Raw genomic sequence first — 27,064 nt, 5'->3', positions numbered from 1 at the left:
AAAGGATGCCCCGGGTTAGACCCAGGACACGCTGGAGGGATTATATCTCCTGGCTGGCCTGGGAGCGCTTGGAGATGCCCCAGGAGGAGCTGGTGGAAGTTGAACCCCGACCTTGAAATGGATTAAGCAGAAAAGATGATTTGTTAATACATTTCTAAGCCTGTGTTGTTTTCTAACCCTGATGTATGTTGATTTTTAATGCACCACTCCCCCTAAGGAACTAAAATTTAGTATTCAGTTCTGTTTTTCAGTTTTGCATTTTAGGCAAAGAGATTTTTCTGGATTCTCTGAATATTTGATTCTGTACTGCAGTGGATTAAACAAAACAATTTTTTTTTTATCAATCTGTCCATAGGACAAATTGTTCTTAAACTGTTACAATATTTGCTGACAAATTTTTTCTGTGCAGGTTATTATTATTATTTTTGTACATTCTCAGTTCCTTTCACAATGATTTGCTGGAACTAATATCAGTTTTGGGATTGAGATTTGTATATCTAAAGCACAGATAACAGACAACAAAGCAACCAAACAAATCTATTCTGCTCCTTCAAGCAGAGAGCAGTGCATGTCCATGTATGAATCGCACTGCAGTCATTAGATCTGGTCCACAGTGTGGTGGTGGATGATGACTGTGGAGATGGATATGGAGCAGTTTGAAACAGCTGTAGGAATAAGTAAAGCGGAACTGGACGGATAGTGTCAGCTGGGTCTTGCACTAGCAGCTGCCTGCTGGCTTGCATGTGGAGAACTGGACTGGGGGGATTCCCGAGAGATAGACAGATAGAGAGAGAGAGAGAGAGAGAGAGAGAGAGAGCTCTATTCCTCCCTCAGGCATTCTGAACGCACTGGCATTCATCCATTCAGTGCATGCAGGGCCCCAGGCTACACTGTGTTGCTTTGGTTTCCCCGTATTCAATCGTTATAGCGCCTCCCTCTGTCCCTCCACCCCCCATCCCCCCTTAACACCCCACCCCAAACCAGTCCCCCACCCCATTTTTGCAGCAACAACTCATGTTTCCATTGATCACAGCAGTGGGAGAAGAAAAAAAAACAGGTACAATAGAGGTGTTGGACACTAGGCCTTGAATTGAAGCCACATTGGCTCTAACAGTGGCCAAAATAAGGGAAACAATTTCTCTAAAACATGATGAATAGGACTGGACACTGCAGGAATTCCAGTCTGAGTGATCTGTTTGTGTGTGTGTGTGTGTGTTTGTCTATCTATGTGTGTGTTTGTCTGTGTGCACTTCTGGTCGTGTCTGTGAGTATATATGTGTGTGTGTGTGAGTGCACAGGAGCGAGATTTGGGAGCCGATTTCCAGTTCCTATAGCAACCATGATGTAAGCCGAGAGGGGCAACTGCGCCCCATCACCCCCCCCCCCTCCTCTCTCTCCCTTTTCACCCCCCTCCCCCCATTTTTTTCTCCCTTTCTCTTCCTCTCTTCCCCTCTAAAAGAGACACAAGCCCACTCACAGGAAAGGCTGGGTGTGTGAGAATGGGAAGTGCACCACCACGTTTTGCTGGATTATAAAGCTGAATTTATCCTTTATTATTTTCTTCTTCTTTTGTTGCTGAAGAAGATTAGCAAGCTGGAAACCTCTGCTCAATAACAAAACACGAGCGAGAAAGGTGTGTGCGTGTGTGTTTGTGTGTGTGTGTGTGTGTGTGTGTAATGTCTACCTAGGAATTCATTCAGTTCAGTGATTGGATTGCAGCTTCTGAGGCTGCAGCTTCTGAGCTAAAGCAGTCTGATGCAGGAAAACCTCTGAAGTTTCTTTTTCTCTCTTCATAAACAGGGAGAGACATGTAGTGCAGGGGCAAACATTGCTTGTCTGAACATTTAACATTTAATCTTTTAATGCCTGTCATATTTTCTATGTAAAAGAACCATCTTTATTAATTATGTACTACATTAATGTATTTTAATTATAAGTTATTTCAAAGTATTTGATATTCTGTTTTTAATTTGCAGCTATTTCAGTTGTTCAAACTTTTGTCGGACCTTAATTCATGCACCATGCCAGCTTTAACTAGGTTACACTCTGTGACCTAGTTTTGTCGTTAGCAGTGTGAACAACTTTTCATGCCTTTGACAGCACAACTTTGCGGCATAGGAATGTTACGGAGTGAAGATTATAATTATATATATATAAGATATATTAATCTGAATTTAGGGAAAGTGTAAAGATCAGGTGCTTCCACATTTGCAATGATTTACTGTCAAATGATTTTCTGCTTCCCTGTGGAGATTTTGTGACATCAACTCATCAGTAGATGACATTATCAAACCTATGTGACTGTCAAATTAGTCCAAACAAAAAACAAACCAAATTTAATTAGTCATATAATAATGTTCATCCATAAACATATTAATCTTCAAAAAAAAAATAAAAATCAGTATCTGAAACAAGTTAATGTTTATCAAACTAAATTAATTTTCCTGAATCTGTTTTACCTTACAAGATGACTGAGTTTAAAAAAAAAATTCATCAGTGACTGGAGGAAAAAAATATCCAATTTGAGACAATGGATACATTTTCTTCTGACTTACTAGGTCAGATAACGTGGTCTTTAGCAGGTGCACACTGCCAAACGAGGCTTTGGACGAGTAAAACTAAACTGTGATGCCATTTAAGTTTCATCATTAAAAATCCCATTAAGTTTTATCATTTCAATCTAGCCTTGCCCAGTGTGTTTAAAAGTTTTAGAACACAGCAAAGGAGTTGAATACTTTCATTCTAATTACAACAAACTGGTTTCTATTTAATTTTGCCTGTAGAGTAGCCTGTTTTCTGTCTGTTGAAAACCTGATTCTCATTAGTTCCACTATGACCCACTGTTCTTCTTGGTCATCTCACTTTACTTATCATATTCTTCTTCTCTAAAGGCAAGGCCAGGGCTCCTCTAATGAGGACTGCCTCCTTGCAGTCCTCTGTGAGTCTACGAGCGGCCGTATGGAGAACCGGCGTGGTCAGCACCCTCCGCAGCCCAACGGTCAGCCGCGAGAGGCCTCTTCCAGAGCTCAGTCGCCAGGACGTCAGTCTCCACTGCTTTCTGGAGCCACCTCCCTCATCTCCCTCACCCAGACAGAGGAGCTCTTCGACCTGATAGCCAGCTCACAGAGTCGCAGACTGGACGACCAGCGGGCCAGCATAGGAGACAGGCTGGGTGTCACGATAGCACAGAACAATGTTAGTCATCTCTGTGAGGCCTGCAATCCTCAGGAGCCCAGCGATGAGTTCTTTAATATGCTTATAAAATATCAGGTAAGGTCACAAGTAATGAACATTGGCTCAAAGAACACTATACAAATGTAAAGTCAAAATTCATATTTAAGGTGCTCATATTCTGTATTTTCAAAGCAATCAATTTTTAAAGTATGTCTATGTGGGTTTATCTACAAAACATTTTAGATTACATGATCATGATTTTCTAAACACTTTATCCTTTAGAGTTAGTGATTTTATTGGAGATTTGTAATAACATTTTGGGAGTAGGACCACACCTGACATCCTCTCCTCAGCCCTACATATACACTCTAAACTCCTGCCATTTCCACGTCTGACAGACTCGCTCCCACCCCCGTCCTGGGGCTAGCACAATGTCATTAGCACAATCTCTGTTTAATAATGACAGAGAAGTGTCTTCATATAATCCAAAGAAATGTAATTAATTTGATCATGTAGGCTAATATTGACAATATTTGATCATGTCCCTATTGATTTTACAACCGTGTATATTCAACATATAGCAAGGTGTGTTGCAATGGCAACAAGTAGCAGTATAATTACAATAGTGCTATCATGTCCATATAGTGTATTCCTGCTTACGAGATTTCAAAATGTCATGAAAGTTTTAGGTAAAATGAAAAGTCTCTTAGCTAAAAAAGTGAAGCTCTGAAACTCACTCATTTTGTCTCACTTTCTTCCTACAGTCTTCTAGGATCAACGATCAGAGGTGCTCTCTGCCTCCAGCTCCTGATCCAGATGAAGACTTTTTTAGTCTCATTCAGAGAGTGCAGGCAAAACGTATGGATGAGCAGCGAGTCTCTTTCCATCAGGATGAGAATGATGATACAGACTCTGTGCCCAAGTCCAAGCCTTCTGGAGAAGACTCCAGTTAGAGACTGATGTTGCACTTCAGTGTGACTGTCTGTTCTCATTCAGCTCTGGGTTTGGAAGCTTCCTGTAACACATCTGAGAGGGATATATATCAGCTGTTGGTGAAATTGAAATTTTAACTGGGCCCAGCTTAATGACAAATGATCTAGACCATGCTTTTCCCACTGTGGTGTTCTAGAGTTCCAGCACTGCACATTCATACAGGATTTGAATACAAGATCATAATATAGATTCACATACAGCAGTATTACGTCAGTGGCAAATTGATGTCATGCTCAAATGCAAACATACATTATTGGTGCTTTGTGAAAAGCCACAAGGACACTACAAATATTAGATACGGTAGGAATACAAAAACAATCACAACATTAATTGCAAAAGAAAATGTTCATTTTTCATTGCATCTAAAGGAGACTAACAATCTCTGTAGACGAAGGGCGACATACATTCAGATAGATTTTAATACTCAATATCAGTAAGTGGTAATGAACAGATTGATATTTCTGGATATTTTACTGATGGGAAAAAGAAGGGGATAAAAAAAAATCTTTGGTACATAATGTTAAAACAGGGTAAACAGATACAATGATGCTGGTAGGCTTATAAAATCCAACAGTACAAAGTGAAATACAGCAAAACACTGAAGCGTGCTTTGAAAATATTTAAGATTCAAAGTTACCCATAGGAAATCACTGTGTCACTGCAGGCTAAATGATCAATTAGGTTTTAGTATAAGATAAGGTTTAGTTAAAGTGTGGCTTCCGCTACAAATGAGCTAATGAGAAATGTTGGCACAACAGAAAAAGATTGATGGTGTTCTATATACAGTGTTTTTCTTTTCAGTGGATGTACCAAGATGTTCAAATATTGAAGTAACACAGATAACAAAAACATGTCATTGTGCCTGGTTCTAGCCAATGCCAGCTAGGACAGTTAACCTAGTGACAGCATAAATGAATTGGAAATCAAAGCAAATTATCCTTCTGTAATGTAACATATTTCCAAGAAAGACATGACATGATATCAGGGGAGGTTTTATGTGGCTTATATCTGAGGGTTATGAAAAGGAGAGGTGAAACATGGTGTGACTGGTTAATATTAATATTATGCAATTAATGTCATTTTTTTTTTCAGAAAGGATTTGAAATGAGGACTTAATCTAAAAATGATTAGAAATGTGAACTAACAATGTTAAAAACTTGTTCATTTTGAATTCAGGTTGACTTTTCCGACTTGGGAACATTATCATGTTTCATATTATCAAATTATGCTAAAACATAATATAATTAATTAAATAGATGAGCAGACCCATCACACTTTACAGGCCTGTTAGGATTTAAATGCACTTCACTGAAATGCTGGCTTGTATATTTTCCTTGGCTTGTAGTGATTTCACTATTTGAAAACTGCCACCTGGGACAATTTACTTTGTATCCCAGGCACACCACTATATACTACTGTTATTTTTCTGAGCATCTACTTATCCAAAATCAAAAGATGCATTGTGTATTGAGGTAAATTGAGACTTAGCCAGTTAAAAAAAGCCTATTTAGAGAGCAGGGGCACTTTAGCACCACAATGGGGAAACACTGGCCTGGACTGATACACTACACTAGGGTCAAGATACACATAGGTTGGCCTCAGTGTAAACAATTAGACCTTAATATCTAAGGGAATGGAAAAATTAATCTGTTCTTTTCCTGTAGTTGCACTGTGAACATGTTTGTTCAGATTATGAGTCGACACTGCCATGGAAAATTATTAACATATTGATGATATTTTAAAGGGTACAGGAATTAACTGCTGTCATACAAAACAAAGTAGATCAGTGTCACAACAGCTGTTGCTCATAACTGATAAGCAGCTATGTTGTTGTTTAAAGCAAGTGGAAAAAAAATCTTATAAGATGCACTGAATATGAAGCTGTTGATTCTAAGGGGTGCTGCATTTGGCATATGGCATGGGACATCCAACTCTCTGGTTTCAATAGGCTGAGTTCTTAGGTAAGAAAGATTAAAAAACAAACTAAAAATAATAACATGGAAGGCACCCTGCCATTGGAGCTGTTTAAGACCAGCATTGCTTTTGAGTCAAGTTTTAAAGAACTATTTGCATACATTTTTGATCAGTAAACATGGATAGATTATTCTTTTAAATCACAATATAACATTTTTTAAGTTTAAGTGAATAAAATAAGTGTTTTTATTGTGTTCTTTGTTATTTTTGCACATAAAATCACATAGTATGTATAATCCCAACCCCATAATAGTTAAAAACTTCTAACACATTTGTCCATAGCAGCTGCTATGGTTTTCACATGTTTACTTCATGACTCACTTTGTAAAAACAGCTAGTGTTGAATAGGACATCACCCTCAGGCTATCAGAACCACACACATTATTTTCATGCATAGAGGGTCCGTTACATAGACTCAATACAAATTGTGGACGTTTGCCCTAACATAAACCATAGCTATTACTTACCTAACCTCACTTTAACTTTAACACCTCTTCACCTAAAAATGTGCACACATACACACACACACACATACACACACACACACAGATTTTGTACTCGTACCTTTGTGAAGCATTTATATTTTCCATTATTTAACGTTGCCATATTACGCCTAACTCAACCATAATAATAAACAAAAGCAAATGTGGCCCTTTTTAATACAAGCTACTTTTGGCAGGAAATCAAATGGAAACCAGTGAAATTCTCATATTTCCTAATAATCTAGGATATGGTTCACACAAACCACTAAACAGTCTACAGTTACTCACTTTAGACATGCAAACAAATAAGCCACACATACACTCTCATATACACACACACATGGTTTGCATTATGGGATTTACTGGGTATTTCAATTTGTTTTCATGCTGCTGACCTCATTTTTAGTAACTTAAAGAAATATAGTTTTATTTTTACCTCAAAATTACAGTCACTGTGTGTTTGGTGTGTTTTCTCTGAGTGTGCATGGGTTTCCTTTGGGAAATCACAACTAATATTGTTATTACTATCCTGCCATTGCTACTACTACTTCTATACTACTACTATTACTACTACTACTACTACTACTAGCCTACTTGTTTACTACTTCTACTACTACTATACTAATAGCAATTAATTGTGGTATCAGCATTTTATGAGCATTATCATAATTACTATGAAAATAAGCATGTTGGCATATTCAAATTATTTGTTTCCTTTTCCTGTTTATCAATGAGCTAAATACATGTCAGCTCACAATCCCACTCACTGTTGGGCTGAGCCTGTGCAAGGAGAGAGAGAGAGAGAGAGAGAGAGAGAGAGAGAGAGAGCAGCATCATAACACACAGGACCTTCACTTATCCACACACGGGTTAAACACAGCCTACCTGAGGAAGAGAAGAGAAAAATGAACACCAACGACGCCAAGGAGTATCTCTCCAAACGGCAGATCCCTCACCTGTTTGAGGTACGGTTAAGCCGCTGAGGAAAAACTTAACCAAGTAATATTTTAACAGGTTTAAATATTCAACACAGTGTAGTCATTAACGCGTTTAGTAAAATACGACAAGAAACCGAACACGGTTTTTCCGGAGAGTCGGGTTGAGCAACAAGTAACCCGCGTGTAACAAAGTCTCGAGCGTCTGAACACGTAGATATCGACTAATGACTCTGAATTTCTCTAAAGATATCATTGCAGGATTCCAGAACGTTGTTTGTGAGCAGTACGAATGACGAATATCAACCAAAGTTTATCACCGTTTATCTTAAAACAGTGGCTATATGTTTACATTTTCATTTTAACATAAGCGAAAGATTGCTGTAACCGTCTCTTTTTTAAGGATGTATGTGTGCTCTTAAGGGTCGTAAATACTGACTTTGTTTTTATGTTTTAATGACTTACAACTCAAATTGCACGATAGTATACAACGTGCTATTTATCATTACTTTATTTAGGTAAAACCAGCTGTTTAGTGATTTAATGTGTGGACTGCATGGCCTATATACATTTTGGGATCACCCCAGGAATTTCAGGAAGAACCTATAGTAACACCTTCTAGGATAAAATCGGGTAATGTAGCTTTTAGAGTAGTTTATGTAAGTTAATGTATGTTGTTATAAAAGGCAGGTGTCATGTGCCTTATGAACAATGACATACAGTAAATTGTTTCTTAAAAATGTTAATAATAAATTTGAGGGAACAAGCTATTTAAAAAACACAAGTAAAATATTATAGATTATAGTAGTAAAGCGTTTCTTAATACTCACTATGAATCATAATATATAATTCTTATGTTATGATACATAGAAACAAAAATACCCAGCAATGACTTACTAAACAATGCTACTTAAAATTATGAATGTAGTAATTAAATCTAATGTTTAATATACTGTACTGTGCTTTTTATTCATTTATGCAATTATCCAGCCCCAAAAGTATAAAATCACTATAGAATTACTGTTGCTTATAGTGTTACTGTGATCCTTTTCCTAAGTGTTTTATCTTACCAAAGTCACAGATAAGAAATATTGAATCAGTGGTACCTTGCTATCTGGGGTATCATTTGACTCTAAAGTGACTCCCACTTTTTGTGGGAGGGAGTAAGAAATAGGCTTATGTCTCTTAGCTTGGACATTTACATAGGACATTAGATCCTTGTATCAGTCTCTATGGTGATTCTCAAGTGAGGTTCTATAATTGCAGGGCAGCAAGCCTCAAGTTTGTCTGCAAGTGGCAAGTTTCTCCTCAGAGAGTGTCAAGGAGTGCTCAGGCTATGAGAGGTGTTACAGGACTGCATACAAAACACATCCAATGAGCACAGAGGTTCAACACCTAGGATAAACAAGTTATTAACATGTGGTGTGTGCATGCATTCAGGTGTGTGATTGGAAAGCTCACCATACGCTGTATGCAGGATTTTCAGATGGAATGGCATTTTAAAGACATCAACAGACAGAGTGTCTGCTCTATCATGTGTCATAGGCACATGCCCAGACAAGCTACTAGTTCTTGTGGAACATAAATACTCTTGTGAGAATTTCCCTTACGGCTGTAAAGGGGCATAGTAAAGTTTCTACACGTGTAGCCCACACTGACTGTCGCCAAGGTAACAAGCTACCTATTTACTTCAACTGACTCATCATACATACAGACTAGGCATTGGGGACCTTGAAAGAAAACCAGAGAGACAGAGAGAGAGAGATTGAATGAGAATAAATTTGTGTAGGCCTATTAAACAAAAAGGCACAAAGCCCATTGCAATCCCCTTAATCCCTGATCTTAATACTTAGCTGTTAATCTTAAGACTTATTTTAACTAAACTGTTAAGTGTCTACTAAAAAGCCATAGAAAAGCCTGATATTTTTATGACTATGGGAAATAGTAGTTTGGAGTCACTTACTTGAAGCTGGAGATAAAGAGGTTAATCAAGTTTGTCAGTTAATCCAAAGACAGAGTTAGTACTTGTCAGTACTGGTTTATTCTGTGATAACATATTTGTATCAGATATCTATAATGCGTCCTTTTTAAATGTAAGTCAAACTGGCTTGTAACTCACTCACTCATGCACTCACTCACTCACTCACTGATTGTACAGATCTGCACCACAAAGGCCACTATTAAGCTTTTCAAATCATATGAACTCTGGTTCTTTTACTGGTTCCATTTGGGGTTCTTAAAACCTATCCAGGGAATCGGTCCTTATGTGCACCAGTTTGATGGGAACCAAAGATATGTCATTAGCAGAGCACATAGCGGGGTTGCTTGTTTCCACCATTGCCATGGCTAAAGAGGCAAATGGAAAACACTAAATGACTCTATGTGTGATTTTCAACTCAAAATCAAATTTTGCTTTTCACTGCTGCTCTCTCTGTTCACAGAGCTGCTCTCTATTTCAACCAAGACCAGAGGTATAGATAAACAGATTCAGGAAAGTGTCATGGTTTATCCACTGCTTACAGGATATTTAAATGATAGTGATATTATGAGACACGTGTAAATGAGGGCAGCATGGTGGCGCAGCAGGTCGCGTCGCAGTCACACAGCTCCAGGGACCTGGAGGTTGTGGGTTCGATTCCCGCTCCGGGTGACTGTCTATGAGGAGTTGGTGTGTTCTCCCTCTGTCTGCGTGGGTTTCCTCTGGGTGCTCCGGTTTCCTCCCACAGTCCAAAAAAACACACGTTGGTAGGTGGATTGGTGACTCAAAAGTGTGAGTGAGTGTGTGTGTGTGTTGCCCTGTGAAGGACTGGCACCCCCTCCAGGGTGTATTCCTGCCTTGCGCCCAATGATTCCAGGTAGGCTCTAGACCCACCGCTAAATGACAAGCTTCATTTAGTTCAGGCGATGGATCTCGACTCGACTGCTTGACTATGTCAGCTCGCTCCTCCACGCTGGGTCATTCCTGCTGATCCCCATATTCGGAGCTGTGTTCGGCCATTATGAAGCCCACCGAGCCTCCTGTTTTAAAACTTGCTCCCACCTCCACCCCGTCTCCACCCTTTTCTCATATTCATTTATCCAACGGGGGGGGTCCAGTTTCATACGCATTCATAAGCCACCCTGAACTCCTCCCCAAAGACTTCTGAGTTCACCTCCCCGTTTCAACCTCTACGGGCGTGGTCCGTAATAGCAAACTCGCATTTAGGGATTGCCCCACAAGAGGCTGCTATTGTGCTTTGTATCAGTGACATACTGTTTCCTTGTGAGTGAAACTTGCATTTTATGGTGTGCTTTAAATACTGGTTATGCTCAGTGGATATGCTCAGAAAATCCTAACAAAATGTAATATGTAAATGATTTTACAGTAAAAATCTCTCAAAACTATGATAGTTTTAGGGCCACAGCATTGAAAAAAAGATTCAGAGAATAATTAGAATGACTTTATTGCTTTTTGGCCACTGTTCTGGCACACAATTGTTCTGCGCATTTAACTCAATCCGTGCAGTGAAACACACATTTACACACACAATAGTGAACACTAGGGGGCAGTGAGCACACATACCCAGTGCAGTGGGCAGGCTTAGCCTCTGCACCCGGGGAGCAGTTGGGGGTCAGGTGCTTTGCTCAAAGGGCACTGCTGGCCTTGGGGACTGAACTGACAACCTTCCGGTTACAATCCCAGTTCCCTAACCACCACAGGATGATGGCTCCTAAAGTCTGTATAATTCCGAGAATAAAGTCAGAATATTTAGAGAAACACTGTTTTGGGTTATTGTTTATTATGATATGTAGACAGATAGACTCACAGTCTGTGTGTCATATAGTGAGTTGTGAAAGAAGCAGTCAGTGAAGTGAACAGAATTATTTATTAAACGCATCCACACGACATGACGACTAAACCCCGTCAGTGCAGCCCCTGACTGCAATGCATATGGCTTTAGTTTACTGTATGAGTCAATGAGCCATAACACGATGGAGTCTCATGGGCATGCCAGAGTTCCACTCACTCTGGATCGATCATTTTGTGATCATTAATTGTATCCTATGAAACTACATGCCCTCTGAATGTTAAATTACTTAATGTTAAAATACTTATCATAATCTAGTCCTGATGTGGCACAGGATTGAGTATTTATTCCTGAAATTTATACCATAGTATGACTTCAGCAACACCCTGCATTCCACAATTACACTGTGGCTGTGTCAGGATTCACGGAGCGGACTGACGGAGGCGGACGCATTTGCTAAAACACGGTATTTTAATTATAATGAAAGAAATAACAAAACAATGACAGGAAACAGTAGTTACAACACAACACGAAATGAAACTAAACTAACACTTAGACAGACTAGACTGGGGAGCGAAACGACGACGAGAGAAACTACGGAGACAGACAGATAACATGACTGACATGAGAAAGGATAAATGAGAATGTGAATGAACGACAAACAGGACACGAGACAAGAGAGCTTAAATACCAACACAAACGAGACACACCTGGACAGATAACGAGGACGGGTAACACATGACACGGACGAGGAGGCGGAACAAAGGCGGAGACTCGAACATAAACAAAACAGAGCCATGTGCAAATAAAGCACATGGCGGGGACAACAAACTGACAGGACGAAGGCGTGACAGATGCCCCCCCCAAGAACGCGCAACTCCTGGGCGCGTACTCCTAAACCCCCCAGGAGCTGGCACAGGAGAGGGCACGGAAAACAAGACAGGACAACAAACCAACGGGTGACAGGACTCAGGACAGGACGGGAACAGACACAGGAGCTGGGGACACGACAGGACCGAATATACTAGACGGGACATGGGACATGACAGGAGACTGACAAAGGGGGGCCACAAGAGACGAGAACGGACTGGACAGGACAGGAGTGGACACATGGGAATTGACGGGAGACTGGACTGGAGACAAGACAGGGGACTGAACGTGGGACGGATACGGAGACTGGACACATTTGGGGACAGAAGACTGGACATGAACAGGGGACTGGAATGGAGACGGGACTGATGACAGGACCGGGTGCTGGGACTGGACGGGAGCAGAGACTGGTGACAAGACACTGGACAGGATAGGAACATTAGACTGGACAGGGGTATGTGACTGGACAGAAGACAGGACAGGTGACATGACACTAGACGGATACGGAGACTGGACATGAGACAGGACAGAGGGTTGAAACGGGGACTGGACAGGACTAATAGGGGACTGGACATGAGACTGGACAGGGGTCTGAAACAGAGACTGGACAGGACTAACAGGGGACTGGACATGAGACTGGACAGGAGACGGGACAGGTGACTGAACGCGGGATGGATACCGTGACTTGACATGTTTGGGGACAGTGGACTGGACAGGAGACGAGACAGAGGGTTGAAACAAGGACTGGACAGGAGACGGGACATAGGGTTGAAATGGGGCCTGGACAGGACTAACAGGGGACTGGACATGTTTGGGGACCAAAGACTGGACATGGGCAGGAGACAGGACAGGGGACTGGAATGGAGACAGGACCGAGGGTTGAAACGGGGACTGGAGAGGAGACGAGACTTGAGACTGGACAGGGGGTTGAAACATAGACTGGACAGGGCTGACAGGGAACTGGACAGGACTCACAGGAAACTGGACTGGACTAGGTAGGGGAACAGGGACCAAGACATTCAGGGGGACAGACACAAACACAGTGACAGGGACCGGGACAGACACAAAGGCAGAAACGGGTACAGGGACAAGGACAGAGACGGGAACCAGGACAGGGACAGACAATGGAACCAAAGTAACAGGGGGGTGCCCAGGACTGGCTAATGTCTGTGTGGCAGTCTGAGGAACCAGCCTGGGCACAGTTCTGGGGATCGGCCCTGAAGTCCTTCGGGCCGACCTACGGACATGGACAGGGGAGGCCGTAGCCACAGTCACGGGGACAGGAGCGGCCGTAGCCACAGTCACGGGGACAGGAGCGGCCGTAGCCACAGTCACGGGGACAGGAGCGGCCGTAGCCACAGTCACGGGTACAGGAGAGGCCGTAGCCACAGTCACGGGGACAGGAGAGGCCGTAGCCACAGTCACGGGGACAGGAGCGGCGGGAGCCGCCATAGTCACGGGGACAGGAGCGGCGGGAGCCGCCATAGTCACGGGGACAGGAGCGGCGGGTGCCGCCATCACAGACACTGGAGCGGCGGGTGCCGCCATCACGGGGACTGGAGCGGCGGGTGCCGCCATCACGGGGACTGGAGCGGCGGGTGCCGCCATCACGGGGACTGGAGCGGCGGGTGCCGCCATCACGGGGACTGGAGCGGCGGGTGCCGCCATAGTCACGGGGACAGGAGCGGCGGGAGCCGCCATAGTCACGGGGACAGGAGCGGCGGGAGCCGCCATAGTCACGGGGACAGGAGCGGCGGGAGCCGCCATAGTCACGGGGACAGGAGCGGCGGGTGCCGCCATCACCGAGACAGGAGCGGCGGGTGCCGCCATCACGGACACTGGAGCGGCGGGTGCCGCCATCACCGAGACAGGAGCGGCGGGTGCCGCCATCACGGACACTGGAGCGGCGGGTGCCGCCATCACTGAGACAGGAGAACCTGCAACGTCCTCCTCGGAGGCAGGGGAACCTGCAGCGACGTCGTCCTCGGAGGCAGGGGAGCCTGCAGCGACGTCGTCCTCGGAGGCAGGGGAGCCTGCAGCGACGTCGTCCTCGGAGGCAGGGGAGCCTGCAGCGACGTCGTCCTCGGAGGCAGGGGAGCCTGCAGCGACGTCGTCCTCGGAGGCAGGGGAGCCTGCAACGACGTCGTCCTCGGAGGCAGGGGAGCCTGCAACGACGTCGTCCTCGGAGGCAGGGGAGCCTGCAACGACGTCCATGAAGACTGAAGAACGTGCGACGACGTCCACGGAGGCAGATGAATCTGCGACGTCGTCCACGAAGACTGGAGAGGCGCGTGTCGCGCTCACGAAGATAGGCGCGGCTGGAGGTGCCGCGCTCTCGAGGACAGGCGCAGCTGGAGGCGCCGCGTTAACTAAGACAGGCGCGGCAGGAGGCGCCGCGTTAACGAAGACAGGCGCGGCAGGAGGCGCCGCGTTAACGAAGACAGGCGCGGCAGGAGGAGCCGCGTTAACGAAGACAGGCGCGGCAGGAGGAGCCGCGTTAACGAAGACAGGCGCGGCAGGAGGAGCCGCGCTCTCGAGGACAGGAGTTCGTGCTGCTCGCCGGGCTCGCGCTGGAGCTGTAAAGGGTTTAGGGGGTTTCACAGGCGCACCCATCAGATCACCTCGAGGTGCGCCCCTGTTAGCCTCAGACCTCGGAGTTACGGAGGTGAGGCTAACAGCCCCTACCCTTAACGCCCCCCCAAAAATTTCCCCGGACCTGAGGGGGTAATCCTCCAGCGAGGGGGGAACTCCAGCACGCTTCTTCCGCCGGCTCCTACGACTCGCGCTGGAGCAATCACTCGACTCATGAATTGACTCATGAATCGATTCCTCCCGAAGGCGTTGAGCCACTGTGGCATGCATTTGTCGGAGCCGGCTATTCCACATCGCAGCCCTGTCGAACATAGAGTCTGTGCTAGCTGCGTCCTGGTGGTCGTTCATTCTGTCAGGATTCACGGAGCGGACTGACGGAGGCGGACGCATTTGCTAAAACACGGTATTTTAATTATAATGAAAGAAATAACAAAACAATGACAGGAAACAGTAGTTACAACACAACACGAAATGAAACTAAACTAACACTTAGACAGACTAGACTGGGGAGCGAAACGACGACGAGAGAAACTACGGAGACAGACAGATAACATGACTGACATGAGAAAGGATAAATGAGAATGTGAATGAACGACAAACAGGACACGAGACAAGAGAGCTTAAATACCAACACAAACGAGACACACCTGGACAGATAACGAGGACGGGTAACACATGACACGGACGAGGAGGCGGAACAAAGGCGGAGACTCGAACATAAACAAAACAGAGCCATGTGCAAATAAAGCACATGGCGGGGACAACAAACTGACAGGACGAAGGCGTGACAGGCTGTGCCAGCCCCATTAAACATGCAGCGAATTATTGCGATACTATTCTTGGAATTCTGAAATCTTTTTTTTTTCCAGAACAATGGCCTTAAAACTCATAAAAACACTAGAACAAAAGAAGGTAAATTCTAAAAATAAAATAAAAAATAAAATAAACAAATTTTAAGTTTTAATAGAAATATTATGTAATAACAAGGGCAGCACGGTGGCACAGCAAGTAGTGTTGCAGTCACACAGCTTCAGGGACCTGGAGATTGTGGGTTCAATCTCCGGGTGACTGTCTGTGAGGAGTTTGATGTGTTCAAACACACACGTTGGTAGGTGGACTGGTGACTAAAAAGGGTCCATAGGTGTGAGTGAATGTGTGTGTGTGTGTGTGTGTCACCCTGTGAAGGACTGGTGCCCCCTTCAGGGTGTGTTCCTGCCAGTGATTCCGGGTAGGATCCGGACGCTACACTGGATAAGCGGTTACAGACAATGAATGTATTAATTATGTAATAACAGCCAATACTCTAATTTTTCATTAAAGTTTTTGTGAAAAATCATAATGTTACTGTTATATAACCAAAGCATCATGGGCAGTACAGGTTGCCAAGGACTGAAAGGGCCAGGGGCTCACAAGGGAATCTCCCAGCATGCCTAGCGTCACCTCCACACCTTAATGTGTTTGGGACTTTTTATGTTGGGGTTGTGTTTTGGGGAATTATTTGTGTATTTGTGTGTGTGATTGTATATCTATGTTCTTAGATCCTGTGTTACTAGTGCTGGCATGTGTCATTCCCTGAAGCTTGTTACACACCAGGCCCAAATACTGCATGTAACCATAAACTCAACAGTATTAATATGTTTTTACTCTAAATGTACATTGCACCCCGATTTATTACAGAAAAATCTTACTGTAATTTCTATGATTTTTTTGTATTGATTCAAGCTGATATTATGTATGGAATGTACTGCTAGGAAAAGGTACAACACATGTCTTTAAATCTCCAAATCTAAATTTTGTTTATGCAGACCGTTATTTGAGAAAGCAACATGTTCAGTAAAGTAGCAAGACATCATTTTTAAATGAAATTCGGTCACCTCATGTACACTGCTACACTGTTCTCTTTACTCCTAGCTCATCAAATTGGAAAGAGATTGATTAAAATAATGAATGACATATAAATCTCACTTTTTTGTTTTACAATATACAATATAACTATAGGTTATTACTTTATTTGTCCAATTCAAGCCTTTTATTCATAATTTTGTTCCTTGTTCAAAACATCAGAAACATTATATAGACCGAAACTGAGAATGAGTCTCTAAAAAGGAAGGGTTGATATTAAAAATGCAGTCACCTATCCTATCTGAACAGTAGCTATATTTAGTAACTGATTATGAGCTGTGTGCTGTGCAGATTGACATGTAAATGCACAGTGTCTATATTTGCATCATAAGAAGAAAATGACTGATTAGAGGCCAGTTTAGTCCTCCCTCCCTGTACGAGCCAAAGGGTCCACTGCACGGCTGTGTGGGCTGAATAGAGTGGCCATTTGCAATTATCATTTTCTCCACTGTGCTATTCATTTCTCTCTCTTTTCATCTCACCTGTCCATCTAGACTGGTCCAAGAATCCATATAAACAAATTGGGGAAGGGTTGGTGGATTTGTATGTGTGTGTATATATATATATATATATATATATATATATATATATATATATATATATATATATATGTGAGTGTGATTTATTTGCTGCCACATTTTGCTTTGAGCTGTGAAGTAAATAAGGTTAGAAATAATTGTGTTAGTGTCTCACTCTAAGCATGATGTATTGGATAATGTGACTAAGAGCAAATGTGTCATTTGATGTCAGCCAAGCAATAGTGAACTGGATGATTCTGCTGAGCCTTAAAGGTATGATGAAAACAGAGTTACATTTTTGCTTTGTGAACATTTGCAGAGCATGCTGACTGGTCTGATGTACCACCGGCCCGAAGATCCTCTGGGCTTTCTGGAGAACTGCCTGCAGAAAACACGGGAGCTGGGGGGTCCTGAATGTGTAGCCTGGGATACCTTTATCACGCCTGACAGAAAACCACTACCACCTATTACCACTGCCCAGGGAAAGAAACCACCCTGTAAAGTGGGTAGGTCTCAGTAACAACTGTAATTATTCCTTTTGCCAGGAAATGTATCATTATAATATGTCAGAGCTTGAGATCATATCATATAATTTGATCAAATAATTTCAAACGTGTTAATAAATGGATTAGGGATCTACAGGTAATTGTCTTGTATGGGTGCATAGGTGAAGGGACACAAGTTCAAATACAAGTGTAGATTAGTGCTGGGTGGTATGACCAAAATTCTATATCACGGTATTTTTCAATATTACGGTATTTGACAATTTTTTTCCCATGCATGACGCGTTAACCACATTGATTGCGAGAATAATATCTGCAGTAGAGTCGCTAAGAGTACCCTACTCCACTGTCATGAGAATTGTACATTGTACAATAAATAAAAAAAAACATTTCCACATTAGTATTACATGTAATACAGGTTTGCATGCCCCTACAGTCATAATCAGTTTTCAGAGGGTGGCACTAAATTAGTGAAGGAGTCATATGGCATGACAGTTGCAGCGAAAATGTAGAACCTTTTATTTAACACATTTTTCAGAAAACTTAAAAACTACGGGCTAAATTTCACAACTTTCACAACCAGCTACACTCTGTTAAAGTTATCAATCTCTCACAATTAATTTTTTATTTTTTATTTTTTTAGAAAATTTTATTAATTTACAACATATTTAAACAAATATGAGGTATTTAGTTATAAAGTAGCCAGGGCTGTATATCAATGGTTGCATTGCACTGAAGAAGTCCCAAATATCTTCATTAAATAACAATATTTAACAAATAAATGATAAACAAGGACAGTGACTTTGCTGGGAGAATTTAGAAAAGCGAAAGATCACTTGGCAAAAACTGTGGGCAACGGAGGCAAGTTGTATTAAATGTTTGCTTGGAGCAACTTATGATGTCCTATGATAACTCCACAAAATCCTGGACAGTGGGTAGGTGAAGACCCTAGTTGTAGATTATGTACAGGGGTTGGCACGCTGAAGCATATTCTATCAGCTTGTAAGGTTAGTTTGTCGCAGGGGAGGTATACATGGAGACATAATCAGGTGCTAATGGTTTTAGCATGTTTGTTGGACAGCAAATGCTTAGAGGTAAATGCATTGATGAGTTGTAGTAGTAGTAAAGTGATTAGCTTGGAGGGGTGTGGGTCTGGGACACCAGACTTCACTGTTGAGCTTTCTGGTACTAGGCTTAATTCAGCAAAACACTGAGGAGCTAAGGTGCCTACCTGATGACCCCTGTGAAGAGCTAGTGATGCAGTAGGTGGTTTGGGTACTCATGTGATGGTCTCAATGATTAACCGTAGATGTTAAGGGTAGCTGGTTGCTGATTGAATCATAAACGGCCACAGCAACTATAGGGTGTAGCTGTAGGATTCTTCTGGTTTATCATCTTCTACTGCATTGTCTGGTACAACGTCTGGTTCAGAACCTCCCCTGTCCATTTTCATACCTCTCAACAACTCCACTAATACTTGCGCTCCATTTCATGAGTGTTTAGTGGCACAGCAATGAAAAACGTCCCCCTATAAAACAATTAACCACCGTGCTGTGTTCCAGACATGGTTAGGCTTTTTAAACCAGCATGGCTGGAATATGAAAAATTCATATCATGACAAAAATAAAAGCCAGTTTTCGGTGCAAACTGGTAAACCGCCCAGCAATAGTGCAGATATGTGATTAATACAAACAAACATGAACAAATTGGCAGTAACAGAAATGTAGGAAAACTATTAATTGAAAAGGAAGTAAATATTGCTACAATCACTATTAATAAGAATAATTATAAATAATGACATAAATATATAGATGACAAATCTGACAGCAAGAAAGCACAGGCTTAGAAACTCACTTAAAACAAGGCAAACACTGTTATTACATAGCTTCATACAAATTAAGTGAAATGTAATGTAAGTCTTGACATACTGCTTATCTTAAGCTGTGTAGAGCAATTTACATTAGAATATAGCATAGAATGCTATTTGTTGTCTAATATCAGACCAATACATGTAATAATATTTTTCCAATTATGTATGTATAAATATGTACCTCAAAAAGAATACTATGAACATGTATGTACTCAACATCGTTTTCCTCATTTAGACAGTGGTGCTGGTCCTTACAGACGCTATGACAGATTGCCACCCATTCAGGCTCAGTTCTCCATTGATAGTGATTCTGACATGACAGAGTCATCTGGACTCATTCAAGAATATGATGTATTTGACCCATCTAAACCACGGCCACACATCATATTTGTCATAGGTGAGTGATCACTGTTATAGTTCTGGAAAATTCTTGAACACCGAGATTAGCTACATAGTTTTATTGATCTGTTGTACTTGGTCTTGGGGATTGTTGTATTGATGTTTTACTCGCTGTTTTTATTTATGCCTTTGTGGATTGATCTGTTTCCAGTGAAATTCATTGCAATTTTTCCATTTGGTTGTACCTTTCAATTGTCTTGTTATCTTTTCTTCTCAGGTGGACCAGGCAGTGGAAAGGGCACTCAGACAGCTAAGATCGCAGCTCATTATGATTTTGAGTGTGTATCTGTGGGGGAAATCTTGAGGAACCAGCTGCTGCACCATGCACCCAGTGATAGAAAATGGGAGCTTATTGCCCAGATCATTGCCAATGGTGAATTGGCACCTCAGGTATGGCTCTGTGAGTGCCAGTACTTCTTGAAGCTGGAGCTATAACTGTAACTATAAGGGATTGGGCGTGGGTTGTCCAGTAAGCAGGTAACTGATCAAGGTTGAGGAACAGATCATCATGCCCAATGCCTGTCAAATGTCGGCTAAAAAAGATATAAAACTCCCCAGCAGTGGGCTGCATTCTCTGAGGTGATGGAGCTCCAGCCAGTACCGCTATGATGGGTTGAAATTGTGTTTGTGAGCCACAGTGGATCAAAATGGACCATCCACCATCTGTACCTGATCCCACTCATGCTCTTATGTTTAAAATATCTGGTATAAAGCCTTGCTAAAAGAGTCAGAGCTCTTGCTGAGGTTTTGTGGGGTTCAGTGATTATGTGTTTTGATGGTATTCAACCATTAGTGAGGTCAGGTACTGATAGTGGATGATTTGTTTTGGCTCAAAAATACCACTTTAACTCTTACCCATCATTCTAGACAATACAGACCATTGCTGGGGACTTTTATACTATTTCAACCCACACTTGGCTTTAAGCATCGTGATCTGCAGCTCATTTGCAATGGCTGAATGTCTGTATTAATAAGATAAGCTAATTTTAAAGAATACCCTTTGGACATGTGGTATCCGTAGGTCTTTAGGACAAATTACGATAATTTTCAGTACACTGCAATATAGATTTCTATGAATATATATGATAGGACAAAAGAGCATGCTGTTCCACTGGTCACTGGTGTGAGGGGTTTTTTCTGCATTTGTAATATCTTAATAAATGGTTAGAGATGTATTAAGTTATTAAGAAAAGGTAAGGAAAGTAGAGTTGACAAACCTGTGCATAAATGTGTGTAGTTTGCACTGTATAGTCGAATGGATGATGATAAATGCCTTGATCTTGATCTTGAAATTGATCAAATTTTCATAGGAGACAACAATCGAGGAGCTGAAACACCAGTTCATCAAGAAGCAAGATGCCAAAGGCTTCATAGTGGATGGATTCCCACGGGAAATTTCACAGGCATTCACATTCGAAGAACAAGTGAGCAATTTAATAAGGCTTCAATAAAGCGATCTAATAAGGTATTGCCATAAGACGGTTGCTGCTTACTGCTGTCCCTTTAGAGACTGCTACTTGTATATGAAACCATTATTTACAGAATAATTCAATCTCTCATTGCTTTTCTCTAATGTAATATTCACTTCACTCCATAATTATTGTCAGCCTTGTTAAAATGGGGGAAAATTTTATATAAATGACTCTGTATTAAAGTAGCTCTTTCTCACACTGAAAAGAAGACTGAAGTAAAGTAAAATTAAAAAATAATTGTTATGGTATCTATACCTCACTGAAATAGAGGAACTCATAGGTGCATTTTGAAAAATGAAATATGAATGTAAGCATGATAATACACCACAAAAACATTTTATAACCTTCTGTTACCTGTCTTTATCCAGGGTGTCTGAGGTTATGGAGCTGATTGTATGCTTATTTAAAAAATGAGTACATTTTGACTTTTTCTGATTAAATAGAGTGGTGTGTTTAATGGTTTTATATTGAAACCGTTTTATTTGTATATATAAGTGAGTGACAAAATGAGTCAAAATTAACAGTTAATTCAGTTTTTCCCTAACGAGTGTTTCAAGACAAACTTTTCATCACATTTCAAACAACCAACTTTCAGTTCTTAATGTTAATATAATTCAGAATAATTATGGAGAATTTCATTTGATCCATTTATCATTCAATATTTTCACACAATGTTAAGGTTAGCTGCTGTGTACCAAAGACTGAGAGAAATGAAAGTGTTTTGTTGACTGTGATGATAGACTTCTCTTAGGTCTGTTAGTAATTTTATTGTTTAAATCTTTTTTCTGATGTTAGATTGGCTCCCCAGACCTAGTGATTCTGCTGGCATGCTCCAATCAGCAGCTCCGCCAGCGTCTGGAGAAACGTGCCTTGCTGCAGGGTCGACCTGATGATAACACTCATGCCATTGAGAAGAGACTAGAAACCTTCAAGCACAACATCACACTCATAGCCAAGTATTACCAGGAGAGGGGACTGATCATTAGGGTGAGTTTTCCAAGCCAACATGGCTAATGTCAGCGTTTGAATACTGCAAGATAAGTTTGCATAAATACATCTTTTAGCTGTTGGTTTAGATATGACAGCATGTTCATTGCGGAAATCCAGAGTTGCTTATCGTGATTAGTGCAAATGTTTTTTATTTTCTTGCCAGGTTGATGCAGATCGAGAGGAAGATGACATTTTCACAGATATTAGTGCCATAGTGAAAGAGAGACTGTTTCCAGATGAAATGAAGGAAGAAGGTATGGCTAATGCTGCACTTTAGTCAGTGGTGTTTGGTGAAATATATTCTAGTTATGGCTGGTTGAGCCACGTTGTTAATTTCAACAATCATTCTAATACAGTTAAGACAAATTAAAATTAGACAAACATTCTGATATCAAAATTATGAGAAATTGCAGCTATAGCCTGCTGAGATAGAAGGTATATTATGAATCATTACATTACAGACAGATTCAGAAACATATATACATATATATGTTAGATTTTGGAGATGAGATCTCATTGAATTTATAGACAGCAGGAATCCTGTACCCTGAGTAACCATCACCAATAACTGTCAGGTGTCCTTACTCCTTCACAAACTGACTCTGATTGCGATGATAGACAAAGCTCCCTTTAGGCATCAGATTCGCCAACACTGACTGGTTAAATATATATTGTCTCAAAAACAGTTGGAAATATTGCCCTCAATATTGATGACTCAAAAGTGTCCGTAGGTGTGAGTGAATGTGTGAGTGTGTGTCACACTGCGAAGGACTGGTGCCCCCTCCAGGGTGTGTTTCTGCCTCCGGGTAGGCTCCGGACCCACCGCGACCCTGAACTGGATAAACATTTTCAGACAGTGAATGAATGAATGAATATACTCCTACTTTAAAGGTGACGTCCTGTTGCCTTCTGTTTATTGGCCAACAGCTAAAGCCGCTTTTTTACTCATTCGACTCATTCTATTGAATATTATATTGGCAAATGTTTATTTTTTGGTGTTTTCATGGTGTCCACACCATGTGGACAGGGAATTTAAAGGACTATTCCAATGTATGTTTTGAATGTTATATATAGCTTTGTTGTTCAGATGTAAAACGAGTCCTAGTCATTCATAGTGGCTGAATGTGCAATAGCAGTGAAACTTACCAAATCTTTACATCACCAAATGGTAGTGATGGGATCCAAGTTTCCCAGTGTATGTGATACAAAGGCAGACACTCTTTCTTTGTTACAGAAAATGACCAATGAACCTAAAAATGTTTTTCTGAATTTTATTGTTGATTAACAGTGATAAATATGAATAAATACCTTTGTAGATAGTTTTTCCCTTAAAGCACCCTGCATGAATGTTTTTAAGAAATGTGTATTAGAATGCATTCTGTTATTCATTCTCTTGATGCACATCATCAAGTTGCACATGGTCAGATCACAAGGTCTGATAGTACAATGAGCACATGCAAATTTTACCATCAGTATGTTTTTTTATCAATTTCATCTTTAGAATGTCTCTACAATCCAACTCACATGACCAAATTACATGTAAAATCAAGTGTTAAATTTCAACAGTTGAAAAACTGCTTGATTTGATTAAATTATTGCACTATTATCTGTATCATGTACAAAAATTAAGTGAAAGTAGATATAAATATAACGTACATAATTGATATATTGTGAATGTGACTCAATTTAAACTTTTGCTTTATGTATCTGGTAACTCCCTAAAAATCTAAACTTGTACAGACGTACAGTTATACCTCTAAGCAGGCAGTGTTTTATAAAAATACTATCATGCATTCAAATCTATAGTGTCTGAAAAGTGTTATTTTTAATCATTGTAATGCTAACACTATAATACTATTTAAGCTCTGACCAGCAGAGAGAACTGCTCACTACTCAACCCCAAACTGTGCATACAAGGACAACCATAGCCTCGGGAGTTGTTGAATGCTTTTCTCTTATTGACGCGTTGTCAAAGCGGGATGTGTCCTGTTTAAATATGGTACCCATGGGCAGACGCTTGTTTAGTAGAAGTAAGGCTATTATTTCATAAGTAGTGTATGTCTTAGGCATCAGGCAACATATTCACTACACTACATTTGACATATCTGTAGTTGTTTTTGTTAGGAAGCTTAGAGTCATTAAATTTTTCAGATGTCTGAATCCTATCAACACCTCGCCAGTTTGTAATGTGCTCTAGGAGGGATTTCACATTAAACCACTCCGAATTATTTTACATCTTTACTACTGAACTATGCAGAAATGTTGAATTACTTTCTTCCCGTCAAAATATACTTTGATAATAAAGACCTTTAGTGCTTTAGTCCTTTAATTATATTTGTTAAACCACTAATTTTTGTATCATATTTTCCCACAGAGCCATGTTGAAGATTTCCTGAAGGATTTCGATTATTCTGCGGTTATATAATTTATAATTTTTTGTGATGGACAGTTCTCATTTTATTTGAAACTTTATTCCACTGTGAAGGTTGAGGGCACATACAGAGGATCTCTCCTTACAGCCGATTTGACCAACATTTGTTGTCATTAACTACAGTATATGCCTTGACTGTGTTGGGTGTTTGGATGAGTTCTTTTGTCTTTTTCTGTCTCTGCCACTTTGGGACATGCCTGATTCTTTCTGGTTAGTGCTCTTCTTATTATAATGCAGAAGGTATCAGTGATGATTCCAAGTGGGGAATTAGAGATAAGGAGGTGCATTTGACGAGGTTCTCCTTTAATAGATTTCTATATATAAATACTACACTTCCTCATTTTGTCATCTTCTGTATATAAATCTGGGAAATAACTAATTAACCATCTGCTAGCTTCTAAAAATGTTTTGTTTCTTGTATGATTGACATGGTGTTTGTCTGACCGCAAGTGATAGAAGGTCGGTGAGCACCACGATGGAGATGATAATGGACAAATATCCCTAGGCTCTTCTCTCATTAATGGTCCTTGCTCCAGCTGTTCCACTTGCTCCCAGTGGACGAACAGTTAACATTCATTGTTGCTGACAGACATGGTCACTTACATGAAATGTCAATACAAGGTATTCTTTGAATGTCCAGTTTTTGGCTCTTCTCATCTTTGCTGCTTCCTTTATTCAGTACATTTAAAGGGCCAATAACAAGAGAAATATATGGTTTTTTTTTTCATTAAAGGGTTTGATATGGTATTTGTTGGAAATTGTTACCAAGTTTCAAAATAATCATTTATGTTCCAAACCGTATTTTCCATATGGAAATAAAAACAAAAACAGTCTATTTTCAGTTCATTGTATTTGTAATGTCTCAAAAATAAATGCATTTAAATATATCCACCTATTTATACATCTGTTTTGAGCAGTTTTACCACACCACCTCAAATTTAAGTTGTAAAGAGTGTTTTATCTCAGGTTGCGCTTTGAATGATGAACAATACAAGGCAGCTAATAATAGAACTGAGGTCATTTACATATAAAAGTCTTAAAGGCACAGTCTTTTATAGTAAGTGATTAAAAGATGTTAGAGTATGGTCCTGTTATGACTGTTTTTGGGGTATAAAACTTATTTTGATAAAATAAATTTCAGGCAAATGCTGATCATTGGCCTTTTAAGCACAGCTTAAGAGCAACTGGTTGTTGATCAGAATATTTAGACTGCCATGCCCAAGACTTGAATTTAAACCCATGCTAACCTTACAAAGAAAAGCTGTATTTTGTAAACTGTACCACTAGATGGCAGACTTTAGCTTTACACAAATTACACATACGCTGAATTGGTTAGAATTTAATTTCATTGCTTATCACTACTTCCATAAGACTAATTTCTATACATGCCCTCAGGATATTTCAAATACACTTAAGAAGATTAGCCAATCTCAGAATCAAATCCAAGCTGTGAATTGGACAAAACAAAACATAAACCTAAAATCATACTGCAAATTATGCCACACAGCCAGTTCCTGCTTGGTGTAGATATCATTGTTCACCTTAAATTAGTTTTGGCATGCTTAATTTCTTCTAAGAGCCCTGAGAGTACTCCATCATTGGTGTCCCAATGAGTAGTGGAATGTGTCTGTGCCTCAGAATAGCATCCTCCTTATCGCAGTCTTATCACTATGGCCTATCTGCTGGCTAACTGCTGTGCAAATGACACCACAGATCAGCTTCTGACCACAGAAATATAATCTAGCTATGCTCCTACTTACAAAAATACTGTTTGTTTTTATACGATTGTGGTTGTTCTACTATTTATATGCTTACACAATGTATAGAATATATTGTAAAGAAAGTATACAGTAAACATTTTTTAACTCAATTTTCTGTGCTCAGATTATTTTTTGAAGATTCTTACATTTGGTATTGCATTATATCCAGCCTAGAAGGGTTCAATTGATGAGCTCTGTACAATGAATTACTGTGGTAATGGACTGTAAATTGTGGACGCAGCAAAACAGTTTCTTAGGGTAATGATATCTTCTGATGTAAATGTCCACAACTACACTCCTCTGCTCCCTGGACAATTACAGTCTCAGTTCTCTCTTTAACTCAACATGTCTTATGGCTACTACCTTTTTCAGCAGCAGAGTTGACCCCCAACTATAATTAAACTCTCCTGC

General features: G+C 40.8%; 2 protein-coding genes across 2 annotated transcripts; both read left to right on the top strand.

Annotated features, from left to right (window-relative positions):
• The first annotated feature begins 1,498 nt into the window (after positions 1-1,498).
• On the top strand, positions 1,499-4,127 carry LOC136676601 (G-protein-signaling modulator 1-like). Its single transcript, XM_066653706.1, has 3 exons — positions 1,499-1,633; positions 2,892-3,270; positions 3,939-4,127. The coding sequence occupies exons 2-3, from the start codon at positions 2,959-2,961 to the stop codon at positions 4,125-4,127; spliced, it is 501 nt and encodes a 166-aa protein (XP_066509803.1). The 5' UTR covers positions 1,499-1,633; positions 2,892-2,958.
• A 3,365-nt stretch (positions 4,128-7,492) lies between these two features.
• LOC136676968 (adenylate kinase isoenzyme 5-like) lies at positions 7,493-25,684 on the top strand. Its single transcript, XM_066654292.1, has 8 exons — positions 7,493-7,588; positions 17,548-17,734; positions 19,837-19,998; positions 20,218-20,390; positions 21,311-21,424; positions 22,268-22,459; positions 22,626-22,716; positions 24,837-25,684. Exons 1-8 carry the CDS (start codon positions 7,529-7,531, stop codon positions 24,845-24,847), a joined length of 990 nt encoding a protein of 329 aa, XP_066510389.1. The 5' UTR covers positions 7,493-7,528; the 3' UTR covers positions 24,848-25,684.
• The last annotated feature ends 1,380 nt before the right edge of the window (positions 25,685-27,064 follow it).

This window comes from Hoplias malabaricus, chromosome X2 (assembly GCF_029633855.1).
Source record: "Hoplias malabaricus isolate fHopMal1 chromosome X2, fHopMal1.hap1, whole genome shotgun sequence".
Taxonomy (NCBI): Eukaryota; Metazoa; Chordata; class Actinopteri; order Characiformes; family Erythrinidae; genus Hoplias; species Hoplias malabaricus.
The sequence above is the reverse complement of the archived record's forward strand: the minus strand, read 5'-3'. Positions and strand labels throughout refer to the sequence as shown.